This window comes from Schistocerca gregaria, chromosome 4, assembly GCF_023897955.1.
Source record: "Schistocerca gregaria isolate iqSchGreg1 chromosome 4, iqSchGreg1.2, whole genome shotgun sequence".
Lineage (NCBI taxonomy): Eukaryota > Metazoa > Arthropoda > Insecta > Orthoptera > Acrididae > Schistocerca > Schistocerca gregaria.
Window position 1 is genome coordinate 65625946 of NC_064923.1, and position 19123 is coordinate 65645068.

A 19123-nucleotide genomic window follows, 5' to 3' on the forward strand; every position below is an offset into this window, starting at 1 on the left:
GTCCAGTGGACGAGACGGCATCCGATAGGCAGCGACGAACGTGATGGCGCCCGCCGAGGTGTGAACGACGACAACAGTGGCCTCCAGGGTTGCCAGTGGTGGAAGTTGTATCACGTGATGACGAATGCCATTGCAGACGTTAACGGCTGTCCCACCACCCGCCGTCAGTCGATCGGTGCGATAGCTGGAGTAGTTGGCCGCCCTGATGTCGACCCCAAGCTTCAGGTGGGTTTCGTTGATAAGGCAGACGTCGACGGCTTCATCTCGAAGAAATTGGCGAAGTTCACCAGCTTGAGTGCGGACGCTGTTGGTATTACACGCGACGACCGTGAGCCTTCTAACGCTGCCCATGGTGCAGCTGCTGAGTGTTGACAGCGGTCGGGGCCGGAGAGGCCAGCGGCACTGCAGCGGTGAGTTGCTGTGACAGGGCTTCAATCAATTTCGTAGCACTGGTCACCAAGGCAGTGAGCTGCGCGACGAGGTTGGCCAGGTCAGCGGTGGAGGCAGCCGGCGCGGCCCCGTCGCTGGAAGGGAGAGGCGTGGCTGACTCGCTTGGAGAGTCCACCTGGGGCCGCTCGACTGACGTTGCTGAGCTCTGGGTACCCACAGGGCGCTGACCCCCGCGCAGGCGATTGGTGGGGCGCGGTCTGGCCGACGGCCCGGGAAAGGCAGTACCCGGGTCCGCCACTAGCAGCTGTGGTGGAGGCGCAGGAGCCTCAGGTATCGGCACGGCATCGGACGCGGCAGGAGCAGGAGCAGCCGACGCAGCCGGGACGGCGGAAGGCGCCCCTGACGTTTCCGCCGCAAAAGAGACGCCAGGCCGTCTCGTTTCTGGCTTGTTCGGATGTGGCGCTGGTGTTTGGCCACATTGGCGAGCGATGGCACTCTTCCATACCTCACACCCACGATAGCTGGCCACGTGAGCACCGCCACAGAGTGCACAAGTCGGCTTCTCAGTGCGCGGACGGGGGCACGCACTTCCTGCGTGGGCGCCGGCGCATTTAACACATCTGTCTGGCATAGAGCAGTGGCGCGCGACGTGATTGATCCCCTGCCAGCGAAAGCACCGCACAGGGCCTCTCCTGGAGCGAAGATCTTCGGTCTGAACCGGAACGTCGGCGACCCGCGTCAATTGGTATAGTTTGCGGTTCTCCACGGTGTCGGAGCAGACGACCAGGAAGAGCGGCATATCATCGCGCGATTTGGGCGACTTCATCTTCACGACTGCCCGTATGTAGAAGCCCAGGTCAGCGAGTTCACGATGCAGGTGATCGGCTTCCATGTTGAATGGGAGGTCCCGGATGACAATCTTCGAGACTGGGTATAGAACGGGATACGACGCTCAGACGCCTCCTGAGTGACCCGGCGACAGTCGTCAGCAGTTCGGAGTATGACCCTGTACAGGTCTCGTCCGGCAGGCTTCACAGTATACACTGCCGTTGTCCAGCTGCGCAACAACTTCTGCAGTTCCCCATAGGGCGGCCGAAACTGGAGGACCACCGGCGGGAGATGGGAGTCTTTCTTTGGCGCAGGATCGCGCGGCAGCTGGTCCGGCGCGTCAGCGAGTGCGTCGAATGAATTGGCGACGGCAGTTGGAAGCGTCGTCGATGACTGCATGTGTCTTGCAGTGCGCCGGGCCGGGACAAAACCATCAGCGTCAGGGGCGAAATCTTGCTTGGCCCTCTTCTCGATCGGCGAGCTGCGAACAGCGGACGTCGCGGCTGTTGCCCTCCTCTTCTGTTTCCCACTTCGTCCGCGTGGCTGAGGGGCGGTGGAGCTCTCATCCTCAGAATCAGGGAGCGGAACAGACAGCGCTGTCTTAAAAGTTTCCGGAACTGTGTCCACCAAATCCATAGCCATAGTACTGGTCGTCATAAGTGGGGGGCCAGATGGGGCCGCCGACGGCACAAGCGCGGCCGGACGGCGATCTGCCACACCCTTCGCGTCGCTAACAAGCGCAGGTACGTCCTTCTCGCGGCTGCACATCTCAGCGACTCGTCCTTGGTCCTTGGGTCGATCGAGTCCAGTATTTATGCCTGCGAGGAAATGGGCGTTCTCTAATCGGTCCGCGCCGAGTCGAGTGTTCCATCTGTTGTCCGCACCCGCCAGACTCGGCTTCAACGGACCCCTCCAGTCGCGGATGCTCCGACTGCCGTCGGCGCCGGTTTTGGCCGTCCTCAACGGTTTTGGTTGTCATTTGAGGTGTGTCAGACCCAATCTGAGATGTTAGGTACTCTTCTCATGACTGTTACTACGGTTTCCACATCTGTTGCGTGCTGGGCACTCCCTAAACGGTCCGCGCCGCGTCGTGTGTTCCATCTGAGGTCCGCGCCCGCCAGACGTGGCTACATTGTCCCTCTCTGGTCGCGGGTGTTCCCTCCGCCGTCCGCGCCCGGCCTGGCAATCTTCTGAAGTCGAGTTCATGACCCGGGGTGTGTCAGATCTGGTCTCTAATGTCCAACACCTTGTCTCACGGCTGTTCCCTCGGTCTCCACTTGTATTTCTTGCTGAATCCTGGAGTGTCCTGCGTTGAGTTTTCACAAGCTCAAGCGCAGGATTCCAGGCAGTGCTGATTTGGTATCCCGAGTCACAGTTGATTAGATTGTCTGTGACCTTAATCTCAATGGCTTCTTTAATGACACTGTCCCAAAATCTTGAGGTCTGTGTCACAATCTTGGTGTCATTGTAATCCATTGAATGACCAAGTTCCAGACAATGCTCTGCTGTGGCTGATTTAGTTGCCTGCCTGAGTCTGGTATGTCTCTGGTGTTCTTTACACCTGATGTCCACAGTTCTGGTGGTATGGCCAATGTATGACATCCCACACTGGCATGGTATGTTGTAAATACCTGGCTTGCGTAGCCCCAGGTCATCTTTTACAGTCCCCAGCATAGCCCCAATTTCTGTGGGTGGGCAAAATATGCTCTTGATGTCATATTTCTGGAGGATCCTGCTGATCTTGGTAGAGATAGGTCCGGCATATGGCAAGTATGCCATCTTCTTTGCCTCTTCTGGTTCATCTTCTGGATCCTTTGGCCGGTCGGCAGGTTGAAGTGCCTTCTCGATATCTCTAGAGGAGTACCCATTCCTGCTGAACACTGATTGTAAGTGTTCTATTTCTGTGGCCAGACTATCAGGATCTGACAGAGTTTGTGCTCTGTGGACCAGTGTTTTGAGCACTCCATTCTTCTGTGCTGGATGGTGGCAAGTGCTGGCTTGAAGGTATAAGTCAGTGTGCGTAGGTTTGCGGTACACACTGTGTCCAAATGTGCCATCTCCCTTTCTCTTCACCAGAACATCCAAGAATGGAGGTATTCCATCCTTCTCCATTTCCATTGTGAACTTAATGTTCGGATGGCAAGAGTTCAGATGTAGCAGGAACTCATCTAACTTCATTCTAACATGGGGCCTGATGACAAAGGTATCATCCACATACCTAAAAAAGCACTTGGGTTGATATCTGGCTGAAGAGAGTGCTTCCTCTTCATACCTTTCCATAAATAGGTTGGCCACCACTAGTGATAGGGGGCTGCCCATCGCCACCCCTTCTGTTTGTTCATAAAATTGACCCCCATATAGGAAGTACGTTGATGTCAGTACATGCCTGAACAGGTCAAGGAGAGCTCCATCTAACTTCTCTCCAATAAGCTCAAGTGACTCCTTCCATGGTACACGTGTAAAGAGAGACACCACATCGAAACTAACCATGATGTCTGTGTCTCTGATGTGTTGCTGGCCCAGTCGATGTAGGAAATCCTCTGAGTTCCGGATGTGATGTGCACATTTACCCACATGTGGTGTCAACATCTTCTTCAGGTATTTCGCAGTAGGGTAAGTTGCTGCACCAATATTACTGACAACAGGTCGCAGTGGAACCCCATCCTTGTGAATCTTGGGGAGTCCATAAAGTCTAGGGGGTGTTGGCGCTTTGGGACGCAGCTTCTTGATGACTTGTTCAGGCAGGCCTGTCTCCTTCAACAGAGCCCTGGTCTTTTTGTCCACTTTCTCTGTAGCGTCGCTGGCTATTGACCTGTATGCAGGATCCTCCAGAAGTTGTTGCACCTTTCTGTCATATTCTGTTTTTTGTAGGATGACTGTGGAGTTCCCCTTGTCTGCGGGCAACACCACAATGCTGTCATCCTCCCGGAGTCGCCTCAGTGCCACCCTTTCATCACCTGAAATGTTGGATTTGGGTGGCTTGGTCTTGGAGAACGCCCTGCAGATTTTTCTTCGGATCTCTTCGGCCACACTAGAAGGAAGCGTGATGGCCACTTGCTCAACTGCACTGACAAAGGCTGTGACAGGAATGTTTCTAGGGGTCACTGCGAAATTGAGGCCATTGCTAAGTACTTTTAAGGTGGTCTCACCGAGCTTCTTGTCAGTTAGATTGTCCACTGTGCGTGTGTCCACAGTCTGTTGCAACTTGTTGTTGCGGCGCTCAAACTTGGCTAGCTGGCGTGCCATTGACTTCTTGGTGTTGCATTCTGCTAGAGACCAAGAGGCACCATCAACCTGGTCCCAGTCTTGAGTGGTTAAGGAAGCTGCTATAGTTAGGTAAAGAAACAGCAGTTCCCTGGTTGTCACATCCAATCGGTGGCGCAGGTCGCGCACTCTCTCTCTAACCAGAGCGAGACTAGCTCTGTGTTTGATCCTGTTTGCCGCTCTCGAGTTAATGTGATGCTTGATCCTGGCGAAAACTGGAACTACTTCGCCCTCTCAGCATCTCAGAAGGAAACTGAGAGAACACAGCATCCTCCCTTTCCTGTGACGAAGCTTGTCGAGCTTCTTGATGTTACGGTACATCTCCTCTGTCTTCTTCAGGTGCTACCTGAGACTGGTCCTTGGGTCGATCGAGTCCAGTATTTATGCCTGCGAGGAGATGGGCGTTCCCTAATCGGTCCGCGACGAGTCGAGTGTTCCATCTGTGGTCTGCACCCGCCAGACTCGGCTTCAACGGACCCCTCCAGTCGTGGATGTTCCGACTGCCGTCGGCGCCGGTTTTGGCCGTCCTCAACGGTTGTGGTTGTCATTTGAGGTGTGTCAGACCCAATCTGAGATGTTAGGTACTCTATCTCATGACTGTTACTACGGTTTCCACATCTGTTGCGTGCTGGGCACTCCCTAATCGGTCCGCGCCGCGTCGTGTGTTCCATCTGAGGTCCGCGCCCGCCAGACGCGGCTACATTGTCCCTCTCTGGTCGCCGGTGTTCCCTCCGCCGTCCGCGCCCGGCCTAGCCGTCATCTGAAGTCGAGTTCATGACCTGGGGTGTGTCAGATCTGGTCTCTAATGTCCAACACCTTGTCTCACGGCTGTTCCCTCGGTCTCCACTTATATTTCTTGCTGAATCCTGGAGTGTCCTGCGTTGAGTTTTCACAAGCTCAAGCGCAGGATTCCAGGCAGTGCTGATTTGGTATCCCGAGTCAGGGTTGATTAGATTGTCTGTGACCTTAATCTCAATGGCTTCTTTAATGACACTGTCCCAAAATCTTGAGGTCTGTGTCACAATCTTGGTGTCATTGTAATCCATTGAATGACCAAGTTCCAGACAGTAATAAGACTGACAGTACTGCGAAAGATCTGGTAACGCTTTGTTGTTCTGCTTATGTAAATCAGTGTGTTCATACCTTCCAGATCCTCATTCCTAGTTTCAGCTCAGTTCAGCGATCATGCGCAGTCAGAGGAGTTGTGCTCTCGCTACTTTAGAGCAAGGTTATACAGTCCAATATTTTGTTAAACTTAGAGATTTCGCCAGTGTGACCTTTACAAATTTGAAACAGGCCTATAGGGATCATTCCTTCTCAAGAACGATGGTTTCTCGTGGGCAAAAGTCGTTTTTGGAATGCCGAGAACAAGTTGAAGGGGAACATCACTCACGCAGACCTACGCTTGAAACAACGGCAAAAACTTCGAACGTGTTTGTTCTTTTGCAATATCGGACCGACGTTTAACAATGAGTGGGATGGGTGACATTCGCCCAGCTTGGTCGAGAGGTTCTCGACGCTACAATATGGAACCGTGCGACCGCTGCAGTAGCAGGTTCGAATCCTGCCTCCGGCATGGATGTTTGTGATGTCCTTAGGTTAGTTTGGTTTAAGTAGTTCTAAATTCTAGGGGACGGATGACCTCAGAAGTTATGCCCCATAGTGCTCAGACCCATTTGAACCATTTGATGGGTGACATGTGAAACGTAAACACTTGCACTCTGCATCAAATTATGACCGAAGATTTGCACGTGCGACAGGTTTATGCGAAAATGGTGCCGGGAGACCTTACACAGACAGTCGAAGAAACGTATCCTTTGATCTTTTAAGGAAAATTGTCAATGACCTCGAATGGTTTAGTCGTGTGATCACAGGTGACGGATCCTGCATTTTGATGTTCGACGCTGCGACAAATCGGCAAAGTGACGAGAGGCACATTGGGACATCTCATTGACGGAGGAAAGCTCGAATCCGCTACTCAAAGCTTTTATTTTCAACTTTTAGAATTTGTTCCTCCAGGTCAAAGTCTTTCACAAAGATGTCGTTGATAAGCTCAGGAAAAGTGTAAATCGAGTGAAATCGGACAGTGCATGTAAGAGGATGCAGCATTATGACAACGACTCGTATGACATTGTTACGTCCATCACCGAATTTTTCACCTGTTGTTCCACAGCCCCTGTGTTCACCTTAACTGCGGCCTTCGTTTCCTGAAATTTAAAAAAACAACCTTAAACGGACGTCATTTTAGGACTCTGAAAACATACAAAAGAATGTGACCGACATGGTTGAGGCCCTACGAGTTGAAGCCTTTCAGTGCTACAGCCGAGACTGGGATCAACCACTCTGCCGAAGAGACCTACTTTCAAGAATATAATGTTGTTGGCGAAAAAAATGATTGGTAGACAAAAAAGCAGTCTCATTACTTTTATCATGCACTTCGTACATATTGTACGCCTTAGAGGGTGGGGGGGGGGGGGGCGTAGGACGTGAAACGGGCCGACTTGGAGCAGGAGACGCCCCACAGGACATTTTTATTTCCACATTTACTTTTACAAGTAAATTCATAAGATTTTGTCAGCATTACCAGGATGGATTCAGGGTTCACATTCGTAGCAGCGGAAGTTCAAAAATATAGCAAAATAATTTGTTTTTACATGTGAAATTTCATCATTTTTTTCACTTACTGTTGGCTGCATTTGTTACTATAGGTACACTTTTCTTCAGAAGCAAGAGAGACCGTTCGATGAATTTTGCACAGCACACAAACCATACTTGCAGGTGTCTGAAACTCTAGAATCTATTTAACTTATGAAAAAATGATGGAGATGTTACGCTTTAAACTTTATGTTTAGAAGAAAATAAAATTTTGTAGTTAATTATCTCAATTTTTACCAAAGTTTTTAATAGATTTGGAAAATTCTAGACTTTCATACACCTCCGTATGGTTTGTATGCTGTGCAAATTTCATCAAACAAACTCTCTTACCTGTAATGAAAAATGTACCTATAGCAACAAATGCAGCCACCAGTAAGTGAAAAAATTATGAAATATCATATCTAAAAAAAATATTTTACTATGTTTTTGCACTTCCACTGCTATGAGTGTGAAACGTGAATCCTTCCTGGTCATGCTGACAAAGGTTTATGAATTTATTTGTAAAAGTACAGACAGCAGAAAATAAAATGTCCTGTGGAGCCTCTCCTGCTCCAAGTCGGCACGTTAGACGTCCTACCCCCCTTAAGGTTCTCGTTTGTACTACTTTTATATCACTTGGTATCGATTCAGGTAGCTCTACTAGTGTCTCCAAAGCGTCCACGAAACTTGTACATATTACGCAGTTGGTTGTCACTGTGCTTTTCGATTACGGGTATTACAGTCACCAACAACGTGGTGCCGATTCCTGTAGTATGTTGCCCTTTTGTGCCGAATGTGACCACACTTGCACCGCAGTGCACTTTTTGGGCACCGCAAACACAGCGCCGCACTGTAAAAACCGCGCCCGGCATCCACAGCAGGCAGGCTATATCGAGCAGCTGGTCTGAGAATTTGATAGCGGCGTGTCGTCCGGACTGCCGGCAGGCTCCCAGACGGGCCGTTTGCATCGACCGCGCGCCGCTGCCGCCGCCGCTGCTCGGGTCGTGGGATGGTGGGACGGTGGGCAGCGGCCGCGGCCTAATTACCGCGAGCCCCGTGTGCAGCAGGCCGCATCGACTGCCTCCAAGGCCCCCCCCCCCCCCCCCTACCCTGACTGGCCACGCAGCCAGCACTGCCCCCATCTGCCAACCCGTCTGCTGCGCGCTGCACCCGCCCATCTCTGACGAGTGCGCCCGCTAATCAATCTCGCAGCGCTCAAAGCGCCGAACATGAGCCATTAATGAACTCTTGTCTGCATAATATCCGTCTAATGCTCTACAAGTCGGTTTTCACTCGCTCGACTGTCGAATGGACGCTCTTGTAATGCACCGAAGTCGTTTCGAGTGGTCGGCTCCCGGCGTCGGTAATGGATGGGCGCTCTCTGCGCCTCCGTAATTAACAACTGGTGGCTCTGCTTTATTGTCCATTGTGGCTCAGAGCCACTTACTCAACCTCATTAAGTCTTGTTCGTTAAAATCCTCAAGAGGTTTGTAGGATGGCTATTTTTAGATGATGTTTTTGGATATGTTAATATTTTTGAAGGAAAATGATCTGTTTCAACTGTTGTGGTCAGAGAAACAGTTGTTAGGCAACAGCATCTATATATCTCCGATGGCAGAACTGACAAGGGAACCTCCCCATCGCACCCCCGTCAAATTTAGTTATAAGTTGACACAGTGGAGAGGCCTTGCAAAACTGAACACAGATCAATCGAGAAAACATGAAGAAGTTGTGTGGAACTGTGAAAAAATAATCAAAATGAAGAAACTGAGTAGTCTATGCGGAAATAGGCAACACCAAGGACAGTCTAAACTCAGGAACACCGTGGTTGCGTGGTTAGCGTGAGTAGCTGCGGAACGAGAGATCTTTGGTTCAAGTCTTCCCTCGAGTGAAAAGTTTACTTTCTTTATTTTCGCAATGTTATGATCTGTCCGTTCGTTCATTGACGTCTCTGTTCACTGTAATAAGTTTAATGTCTGTGTTTTGCGACCGCACCGCGATTAGTAGACGAAAGGACGTGCCTGTCCAAAGGGAACCGAAAACATTTGATTGCAAGGTCATAGGTCAACCGATTCCTCCACAGGAAACGCGGCTTATGTATTCTATACGACACTGGTGACGGCATGTGCGTCACATGACAGGAATATGTTGTCGACCCGCCTAACTTGTACACTTGACAAATGGGTAAAAAGATTCTTCTACGTTGCCCGATTTAGGTTTTCTTGTGCATGTGATAATCACTCCCAAAGAGTGATGGAATTTTCGAGAGCGAAGTTGATTATGTCTAAGTGCCTGAATTTTGATAATTGTCTGAAAATAAAAGATTGAACTTTTCACTCGAGGGACGACTTGAACCAAGGACCTCTCTTTCCGCAGCTCCTCACAGTATGCTATCTTGCACGTGGACTACTCAATTTGTATATTTTACTTATTTTTTCATAGTTCCACACAACGTCTTCCTGTTTTCTTGATTGATCTGCGTTCAGTTTTCCCGATTTTCAAGGTCTATCTACTGTGCCAACTTATAACTAAATCTGAAGGGGGCGCGATGGGGAGGTTACCTTGTGAGAAGTAGTAGAATCTTTGACAGTCAGTTGTGGATAGCTGCGGTGTGTAGCAGGTGGCTTTCGTTGGGAGTACAATGTAATGCATAGACGCAGTTTCAACTATGTGAGTTAATGATTTATTACGAGGAGAAATGATGACTCAGAACAATGGCTGGATAGCATATGGACATACAAAAGATTTTGAAATGAAGAAAAAGGTAAAAAGTTTATTTTTATTTATGTAGCCATTTATTGTTAGTCCACTTCACCCTAGTCACAGTAGAGTTTTTGATAATTATTCTATTGATTGATCTTCTGAGTTAATTTACTACACTTTGGAAGTTATTAGATTAAATTCAATTTCATATTAGAGTCTAGAATGTTTTTTTTAAGTTTCTTCCAACAGGAATTTCATTAGCATTCTGTGTCATGATTATGAACCCAGTTTCTCTGGACCGACCGTAGTTAGTTTTTAGCAGCTGTAGCGGAGTCTTGCTGTGTTCCTGTTTCTTCCAGTACTTCGATTAATAATGTATAAAAAAGTAGGAGTGCGGGTAGGGTACTACAAACAACATAGTGAACGCATTATTGTAGCCAAGATAGACACAAAGACCACGTCTACTACAGTAGTATAAGTTTATATGCCAACTAGCTCTGCAGATGAAGAAATGTCTGTTGAGATAAAAGAAATTATTCAGGTAGTGAAGGGAGACGAAAATTTAATAGTCATGGGGATGTGATTATTTCATTTCCTTTGAGGAATGTAGGTTGTGTCAATTTCTTTATTTTCAAATCAAATGGCTCCAACCACTGTGGGACAAAACATCTGAGGTCATCAGTCCTCTAGACTTAGAACTACTTAAAAATAACTAACCTAAGAGCATCACACATTCCAATGCCCGAGGTGGGATTCGAATCTGCGACTGTAGCAGCCACTTCTTTCTGGACTAAATTTCCTAGAACCACTCGACCACTCTTTACTTTCCGAGGGCCATATGTCAGTGCAAGAATTTTCGTGTGTTTCAGGTTACATTATTACGCAGGTCGACATTAAAGTTTTTTGTAATACAGTTACAGTTTTTGTTTCCAAGCAAAACTGACCAAGACTGATGAGCTTAAAATTTTTGATATGATTTATTATTCTGCTATGAATATGGTTGGTTTTCACACACACTGGATTGATTTCAATTTCATGTTAGGTATGTGGCTTTGAGCTCAGCAGCACATTTAGGTTGTCAGTTCGAATTCCCAGGTTTCTATTTACGATAACGCACACACAAGAAAAGCTTTTCACTTGTAGGTCTCATGCTAGCATCAGTAACGACTCCTTGCCTAGGCATGTAAGCTAATCTGTTCCTGTTAATTAAAATGTCTGATATGCTGCTGCTTCTGCGTTGGCTGTAAATATGAATTTCTTTTCGTTTGCAAAGTCTGATTTCCACAGCGCGAACAGAACAAAAAATTTGGATACTTATATCAGGAATTGTGACTATTAACATCGTTGTTTTAATCTGTTTCGGAAAGACTCACTAGGAGTGTGCAGGTTGTAGCGTAATTTATTTCACTTCATAAAAATAATCATCCTTATCTGAGTAAATCAGTACATTCACTTAAGTCTAATCGCCACCAACACAAAAAAAGCACTCCGTCATCAGGCCACAAGTGGCCCATCGGGACCATCCGAGTGCCGTGTCATCCTCAGAGGAGGATGCGGATAGGAGGGCGTGTGGTCAGCACACCGCTCTTACGGTAGTTACGATGGTTTTCTTTGACCGCAGCCGCTACTATTCGGTCGAGTAGCTCCTCAATTGGCATCACGAGGCTGAGTGCACCTCGAAAAATGGCAACAGCGCATGGCGGCCCGGATGGTCACCCATCCAAGTGCCGGCCACTCCCGACAGCGCATAACTTCGGTGATCTGACCGGAAACAGTGTACCCACGGAGGCAAGACCGTTGCCTTATCGCCATCAGCTCTCACTACATTCAAACTCGCATTAGCTTTGAAGTTCAACTGACAAAGTCTGAGAAACCTTGCATTAGTAACACAACTCAAAACTATTCTCAGTAACGTAAGATTCAGAAACAACGAAAAAATTGCCTCGGATAAAACAGGGACACAACGTGTTCCATGCTCTGAGAGACGACGGTCTTCCGCGCGTTACGGCTTGAGGTATTCGTCAGTTCTTCAAAGGCTTCAGCAATCTCCAAAAATATATATTTTCTGTAGACTTGTCAGACATATATGTTTTAACGTATTACACTATTTTTACATACATTGGGTCTGTGACTCCAGGCAGCATGCGTGACATTGCAAGGGTCGTACAACAAAAAATTTGAGGCATGTCAGATGCCTAGGTTTTATACCTCGATAGACACAAAGTGAAAAGATCTTAGAGACTGTCGAGCGTACCAGAAATGAACCCATACGTGTTATTCATTTATGAAAGAGCTGATTTGCTCTATTCCATAAATCCCAAGGGAAGACAGTTGTGAGGAGTCGGCAAACAGTGAATTTTTATACGTTATTTCAAATGGTTCAAATGGCTCTAAGCACTATGGGAATTAACATGTGAGGTCATCAACCCAATAGACTTAGAACTACTGAAACCTAACGACATCACACTCATCCATGCCTGAGGCAGGATTCGAAACTGCGACCGTAGCAGCAGCGCAGTTCCGAACTGAAGCGCCTTGAACAGCTTGGCCACAGCGGCCGGTTGTAGGTACGTTATTGAATATACATATTATTTACAAAGATAGTCCCAGAAATGTAAATGGTTGCATACTAAAATGAATAAGACACTTGCGAGGCCAGTGTAGTAACGCGTCGTTGTAAGGCTTACTTATACATATCGCATGACTTCACACGACTTGGAATATATTTATATTAAAATTTCATTTCCCTCACTGAAGTTTTCACTACTTGAAGTAATGATAAAAATATTGAAGATGTAATTATTCCTGAAAATAGCAAACAGAACACGCTGATATGAACAATAACAGAGCAAAAAAATTTTCACTTAACCCAGTGAGTACCATCCAAAAGACATTACTCTTCGTCATCTGTTGAGGTGAGTAGGCCTTGTTGCCAAGTACGCACTAAAATACGTCGCCATTGTTACATAACACTATGTAATACTAGTAATTCTAAGAATCAGTTAAGTAATTTTTTCGATCTTGGCAGAGGATTTTTACCCACACCTTTTAACATAATATATCGCCCGTCTCTCCATTTGGCGCTGTCAGATAACAACAGCAACTATTGTATTGGCTCTAAAAGGATGAATTCTGAAGAAATAAGGGATATTTAGTTTAATACTAAGCCCAAATTGGGTGCAATATATTTTACATTAGTTCACAGCCGAGGTATCACACATTAAACTTTACAAAAGGGTATTAAAACATTAATACCAGCTGGCCTTGGGTGTGCAGAATTCCGAGTTCGACCTTACAACAAATCAAAATATGGAACCCTGACAGAACCACACATTCCATTCAAAAGTTATAAACTTCGTCGTATGAAAATCAATTTGAAATTCAGAAATTAATACATTGTGGTTTAATATACAGAACTACACCACTACTTTACCGTCTGGCCCCAATAAGTAGCGACGCTAATTAATATGGTTTCATGACAGCATAAGAATCGTATGCACAAGATAAATAGGAACAATAGCTTAATCAAAGATAGTGTAAAATGAATACCAACAAGGACATGAAAGTGAGTGAAACAGAACATTAAAGCAAAGAACCGCTTGTTAAGATTACACCGATATTGCTGGTTGTGCCGACACCAGGGGAATGACGTACCCAGTAAGTTAAATTAACTGAAACAACATAACTTCAATGGAAGGCACGCAACAGCTTTCTACGGCCGCATGGTGGACACATGGGAGACGGCACCGTCAAATCGGTCACATGGCAAGCCCACAATACAATCATGTCCAGTGTTGCACGCCGGCGTGCAATTTGCTCTTCAATGGGACAGTCGCAGAAGACGTTCCAGGGGCTATATGTATCCGCCCACCTGGACCAAGGCGAGTGCAGAATCGATTGCTATATCGAGCAGTCCCTTCGCTTAGCAGTGTCACCGGGATATTCATATTGAACGCTGCCGTGACCATCGTGATACAAGTTCCATGAGCATCAAATACTACGTTGCTAGACGAATAATTGTAACGAAGGCTGTGTAAGTAATACAGCGTCCAGTCGCGTTAATGGGACCACCAGTCATAGGTCTGTGAAACGGTCTTCTGCAGTGCGGACGTCTGCGAGACGTACAGGAAGAGACTCACTTAGACTCTATAAGTTACCAGATTTCAGCTACACTAGTTTTCTCAGTTGAGGATCGATGGTACGAACGGCCCGTTCGGGGTGGTCCCACAGATCCTCTACTGGGTTTAAACCCGGAGATTTTGGTCAGGGGAGTATCGTAAACTCACCCCAGTACTGTACGAAACACACGCGTTCACTGCAAACTGTGTGGCGTTGTACTGCTGGTAGATGCCATCGTCCGGAGGAAAAGCGGACTGCTTGTATAGATGGACATGGTCCCCTAACATAGGTGCCTAATTGTGTCCACTGCGCGTTCTGGAATAACGAGATCACTAAGAGGTTATCACGAAAACACCCCCGAGGGCACAGCGATCCCTCCTCCGGCCTGCAACATCCCACTGATTGTTGCAGAGTGTTTGCTTTCACACGTTTCACGCCATACACGTCAACGGCCATATGTCCGATGGAGCATAAAACGTTATTTGTCTGAAAAAGCCACATATCGCCTGTCAGTGGACGTATTAGCGTGCAGATTCCAGCTATCGACCCCATGAACAGCTGTCAGCATGGGAGCAAGAAAAATGCGCCTGCTGCAAGGGCCGATACGCAAAAACGTCCACTGAACAGTCATTGGCACTGTTGGCCGCTCCTTGGTTCATCTGGGCTGTCAGCTGCTCACCGTGGCACGTCTAATCAATCGCCTGTACACACCTTCGCAGCTGTCGTTCACCCCTGTCATCTACGGGCCGTGGTGTTCCACAGTTGCCTCGGCGCAGGTTGTTGACAGAGCCAATTCTTCGTGCACCGTATACTTTAACCATGGTGGGCCGCGAACGATTTGCAGATTTACCCATTTCGGTAATTCTTCCACGCTTGCGGCAAAAGCCACCCATAGTGTCCATTTGCATGTGAGAAAATCGCTCCGTTCCCGCATTATGAAAAACGAGAGCACTGATTTTCCGCACGCCCATGAACCGTGGATTTACTTTCAAAATCTTTTCTTAAAGAATTTACTTTACTTACTAACGATTCATCAAGAAGATTAACACATTTAATTACATTATGTGAGCGTTGAAGTTGTTGGCAGTGGGTAAATGATGAAAACAAATTAAATTTCAGAAAATTGAAATTTTATTCTTAAAAACCCTCTTTTAAAAACAAAAGACAGAAGAAACAGATTTAAAATTTATAATCAGAAAGCACACTCTAAAAATCAAGTTACAATTTATTCAGAGACAAAAATAACATTTTAACGCGGCCGTAGTCACGACCGCTCACAACAACCTCACAAAGACTACACTGGTGCGAATCTGTAACACACCAGGTTACTTTAAACTAAAAATTTTAACAACTCACACAAACACATAAACTATGGAGCCCATAGGAGGGATGAAATGGTAAAAAAACACTAACATTAAAAAAATTACTTGCCACCAAAAGTGCTACTTGTTTTTAAAAGAGAATTCTTACGGTGGAAGGGTGCCCATTTTATATACTAAAATGACCATTTAAACAAAACCCCTTGAAATGCATTCTTACATAACATGTACAAACATGCTCTACATTACATATATACTGCCTCTCAAGATGATAGGCAAGATAAAAACATATTTCAGGAATTCGGCTTTTACAACTTAAGCAATAAATTCGTTAACACCGAATCCTACAAACGTGACAGAGGCAGCTATGAACGTATGGCAGACCGACAGACAGACACTAACAGCCTGAAAAATGCGGACAGGAGACAGACGAGCAAGCTGGGGACGAGAGACTGACCAAGAACACAAGTAGAATTTAACAGGTAAATGAAACAACATATTACGAATCACTTAACTTTTAATAAACTGTGATGTCAGGCGAAGACCTGGCGTAGCACGCCCAACACGCACTCCCGAAACGTCAGCTGCGAGCCGCTTCAACGGGAGCAAGAAGGCGCGCCGATATCCCGTCTCACGGCTTCGCATCTCTCCCCGATCAGACCGAAGTCGTGGGTTGACTCCTGTTGCTCTCGTGTCGGCCGCGAAGCCACTACCCCTCGCTATACGGCGCGTCCACTGGACTCACGTGGCGACCTCACACACGCCGACGCTCCGGGCGGACAAGTCATCTGGTGTCTCAGTGATCGACTGACCAACAGATCGGTCCAACCGCCAATGCCCATTGCCTGAGCAAACTCGAGCAGACTGGCGGCCTAACACAAACTAGCACTCCGGACGACACACAGACACTGACTGGCCCACACTGACTCGGCTGACCAACTGCCCAGACTCGTCTCCTAACGAGCCCATACGCCCCTTAAATGCACGTGAAAAGGCAACCTTTCTCCTTTCCCACCAGAGGGAGACACCAAAGCTGCGATTGCCACAGCGGCGTCACCGCCACAAACGGAGGGCGACTGCTTCACACAACGCTCTGCGGCGCGCTCTTCCAAACAGCAATTTTTACCACGGCTCACCCCCGACAAGCTTAACGTATCTCCACTGCTAGTGCTGCCTCGTGCCGTTTGTGAGTGGCTCCTGCATGTTGACGTCGAACGTATGCGCTTTTCACATTAATGTCAATGGACCGTGCGTATTACTGACTATGTTATACAGATGCTAAACGGGTGTGTGGAGGGCTTGTGTACCAATTAGGAATAATTTTTGTGTTTGTTGAGTTTGGCCTCGTCATTTTCCACACTATTAGTCATTTTCCATCCATCTACATGACTGGACCATCCGTTGTTCAGTAGAGAGCTACACAAAATATATGGTTTAGCCGGCCGCAGCTGCTGTTTTTGGTCGTTTTCACTAACACATGGTATAATGTATAATACTGAGCCGTGTACTTCTCGCGTTCTTCCCGTTCACTACTTGGCGTCTTGTAATAGCGGTAGTGGCATCTTATTTCCTTCTTGAGTTAATGGCACCACTGAATTTGCTAGTATTGTTAGGCAGCAGCAGCGATTATCAATAGCCAGTGCTGTGGTACTATCTTTGGTGTCATGGCTAGTATTTCCGGGTCTTCGGGTGTGGCAGTCATTTCGGCTTCGGACGGGGTAGCGAGGAGGTCCGCAGCGCAAGGGTAGGCTGGGGCCGCACTGTCGGACCCAGGGGGTGTAGCCGACAACCGAACCCATGACGTTTGAGGTTGAATGAATCGTGCCCAGTACTGGAACCTCCACTGTTTGAGAACTCCTGTTGTTTGTGTGTTGCTGCTCCCAGGTAGGATGAGACCAACCCCAACTAGTGGAGTCTGTCATAGAGGTCTGCATTATCTCCGATTTTTCCCGGCGAGTCCTTCTCGCCCCTCCGGCTCTCTGGAGTATGCAGCCGAGCGTCCTCTTCCGCCGCCTGTGGGCAGCCGATCGCCAGCGCTCGGGCGAGTGCGCCAAACCCTCGGCCGGTCGCCAGTAACCGGTGGACTCAGTGCCAGCGATCGGCGGTTCGTCACACTCCTCGAGATCAGAGGCCACCGCTTCACAGTAACCACTCACGTATTTCTTTTACAAATGTCTTTCGTTGTTTACTACCAGTTCTATGACCTAAATAATACACTTGTATATGTTACATTTGATGTCTGTTAATATGTTGCAGACTACTGGGGTGTCGCCTTTGAGGCTATCACGTATTCCTGTGATTGTAACGTTAAAAACTGTAATGTCTGTATTTAGTATTTTGTTCAGTTCGGTAGACAAACGGGAACACAGTAGTCTAAAAAATGGCTCTGAGCACTATGGGACTCAACTGCTGTTCTCATCAGTCCCCCAGAACGTAGAACTACTTAAACCTAACCAACCTAAGGACATCACATACACCCATGCACGAGGCAGGATTCGAACCCGCGACCATAGTAGCAGCGCGGCTCCGGACTGGAGCGCTTAGAACCGCACGACCACCGCGGCTGGCAAGGTAGTCTAATCATGTGTAGCCTATCTCCAAACTCGGACACGTATACTTTGCACTAATATTGACTGCAAGGATCGGGAAGGAATGACGGAGTTAAAAGTAATACGATATTTTGTTGCACAAACGTTAATTTCTGAACAAATTATCACCTGTAAATAACGTTATAAGTGAATCATGACTATACATTTGGTTTTTCGTCATTGGTGCTCCCTGCCACACAGGCGTCATTTGTGTTCCTGGAGCTATTACTACAGCTGGCGGCTTGAACGTCTTCCTGTGAAGTCAATGAAAGTTTAATCATACATTTATAGAGTTTGAGAAATGTTTCCTTCCTTGCGATTACGTGGTATGTTGTGAATACTTACGGATTGTGATGGATCGATAAGAGATCATCCACCTTGTCTGACACCATGCACGATCTTTTGCTGGACAGCAGGTGACCAGCATGGCTAAAATTTCTCTCGCTGGCAGCATAGTGGCAGGAATACAGATAACTCTTCTGGCTACTATCGACAGCCTTGGAAATAACCCCCAGTGCGTTTTCCACCACTGTAAAATTTGTCCTTCGGCACAGGTACAGTCGGATTTGGAGAGAGAAAGATATCTGTCGAGTACATTGGTAGTAATTGTGTGTCAATCTTCGTCTTCCTCATCCTAACTCCAGTCCATCCTGGACTTTTTCATGGGAAGAACTTGGTCACTGTTTGCTTGAATGGACTCTAAACATTAATGAAAACATCCGTAAGATATTCCTGTCGCCTTCAAATGTGTATACACCGTAGTTAGAATTACTGGTTACAAAACGACTATATTTAGGGTGACATTTTATATGTACCGCACATATTACATCAAAATGCATTACGGAATGTTTAAGCTGCGAAACCTTTCCCATATATCACATTGTAGACGTAATAAATGTTGATCTAACTAAAGATGGCAGATTAGACAAACAAACATTCGTTTACTAATTGGTTTCAGAGAATGAACCTTACCATTTACGGGCAGTTCCGAGTACAATCGCCGAACTTCAGCATACGTGGCTTGCTTTTCGTCTGCTGTGAGTTTCTTCAAATGACGCCGTGATGGCCATAGAACCACAGCAACGTAATGGATAGCCTCAATCTTGCACTTCTCTGTGATGAAGTATGCTGTTCTTTTTATTTTCGCCATGAGCTGAAAAGGAAACCCAATATGCATAACTGCACTCTGATAATTCAACAGTTGTATAAAGAATCGGAACCTATAGAAAGTGTTCTTACCTCGTTGTCACTGTCTATTGGTTCACAATGATGTAAGAG

The 19123-nt window shown here is 47.1% G+C and overlaps 1 protein-coding gene across 1 annotated transcript; it reads right to left on the reverse strand.

Annotated features, from left to right (window-relative positions):
- Positions 1-337: 337 nt before the first annotated feature.
- On the reverse strand, positions 338-1986 carry LOC126267594 (uncharacterized). The gene is made up of 2 exons (XM_049972896.1): positions 1338-1986; positions 338-981 (listed from the first exon to the last, which is right to left on the reverse strand). Exons 1-2 carry the CDS (start codon positions 1984-1986, stop codon positions 338-340), a joined length of 1293 nt encoding a protein of 430 aa, XP_049828853.1.
- Between the last annotated feature and the right edge of the window lie 17137 nt (positions 1987-19123).

Coding starts and splice junctions, on each gene's coding strand:
- LOC126267594 (XM_049972896.1), bottom strand. CDS start 1,986: ATGTGCAGCCGCGAGAAGGACGTACCTGCGCTTGTTAGCGACGCGAAG. Junction 982..1,337: donor TCAGGAGGCGTCTGAGCGTC/GTATCCCGTTCT, acceptor GCGCCCACGCAG/GAAGTGCGTGCCCCCGTCCG.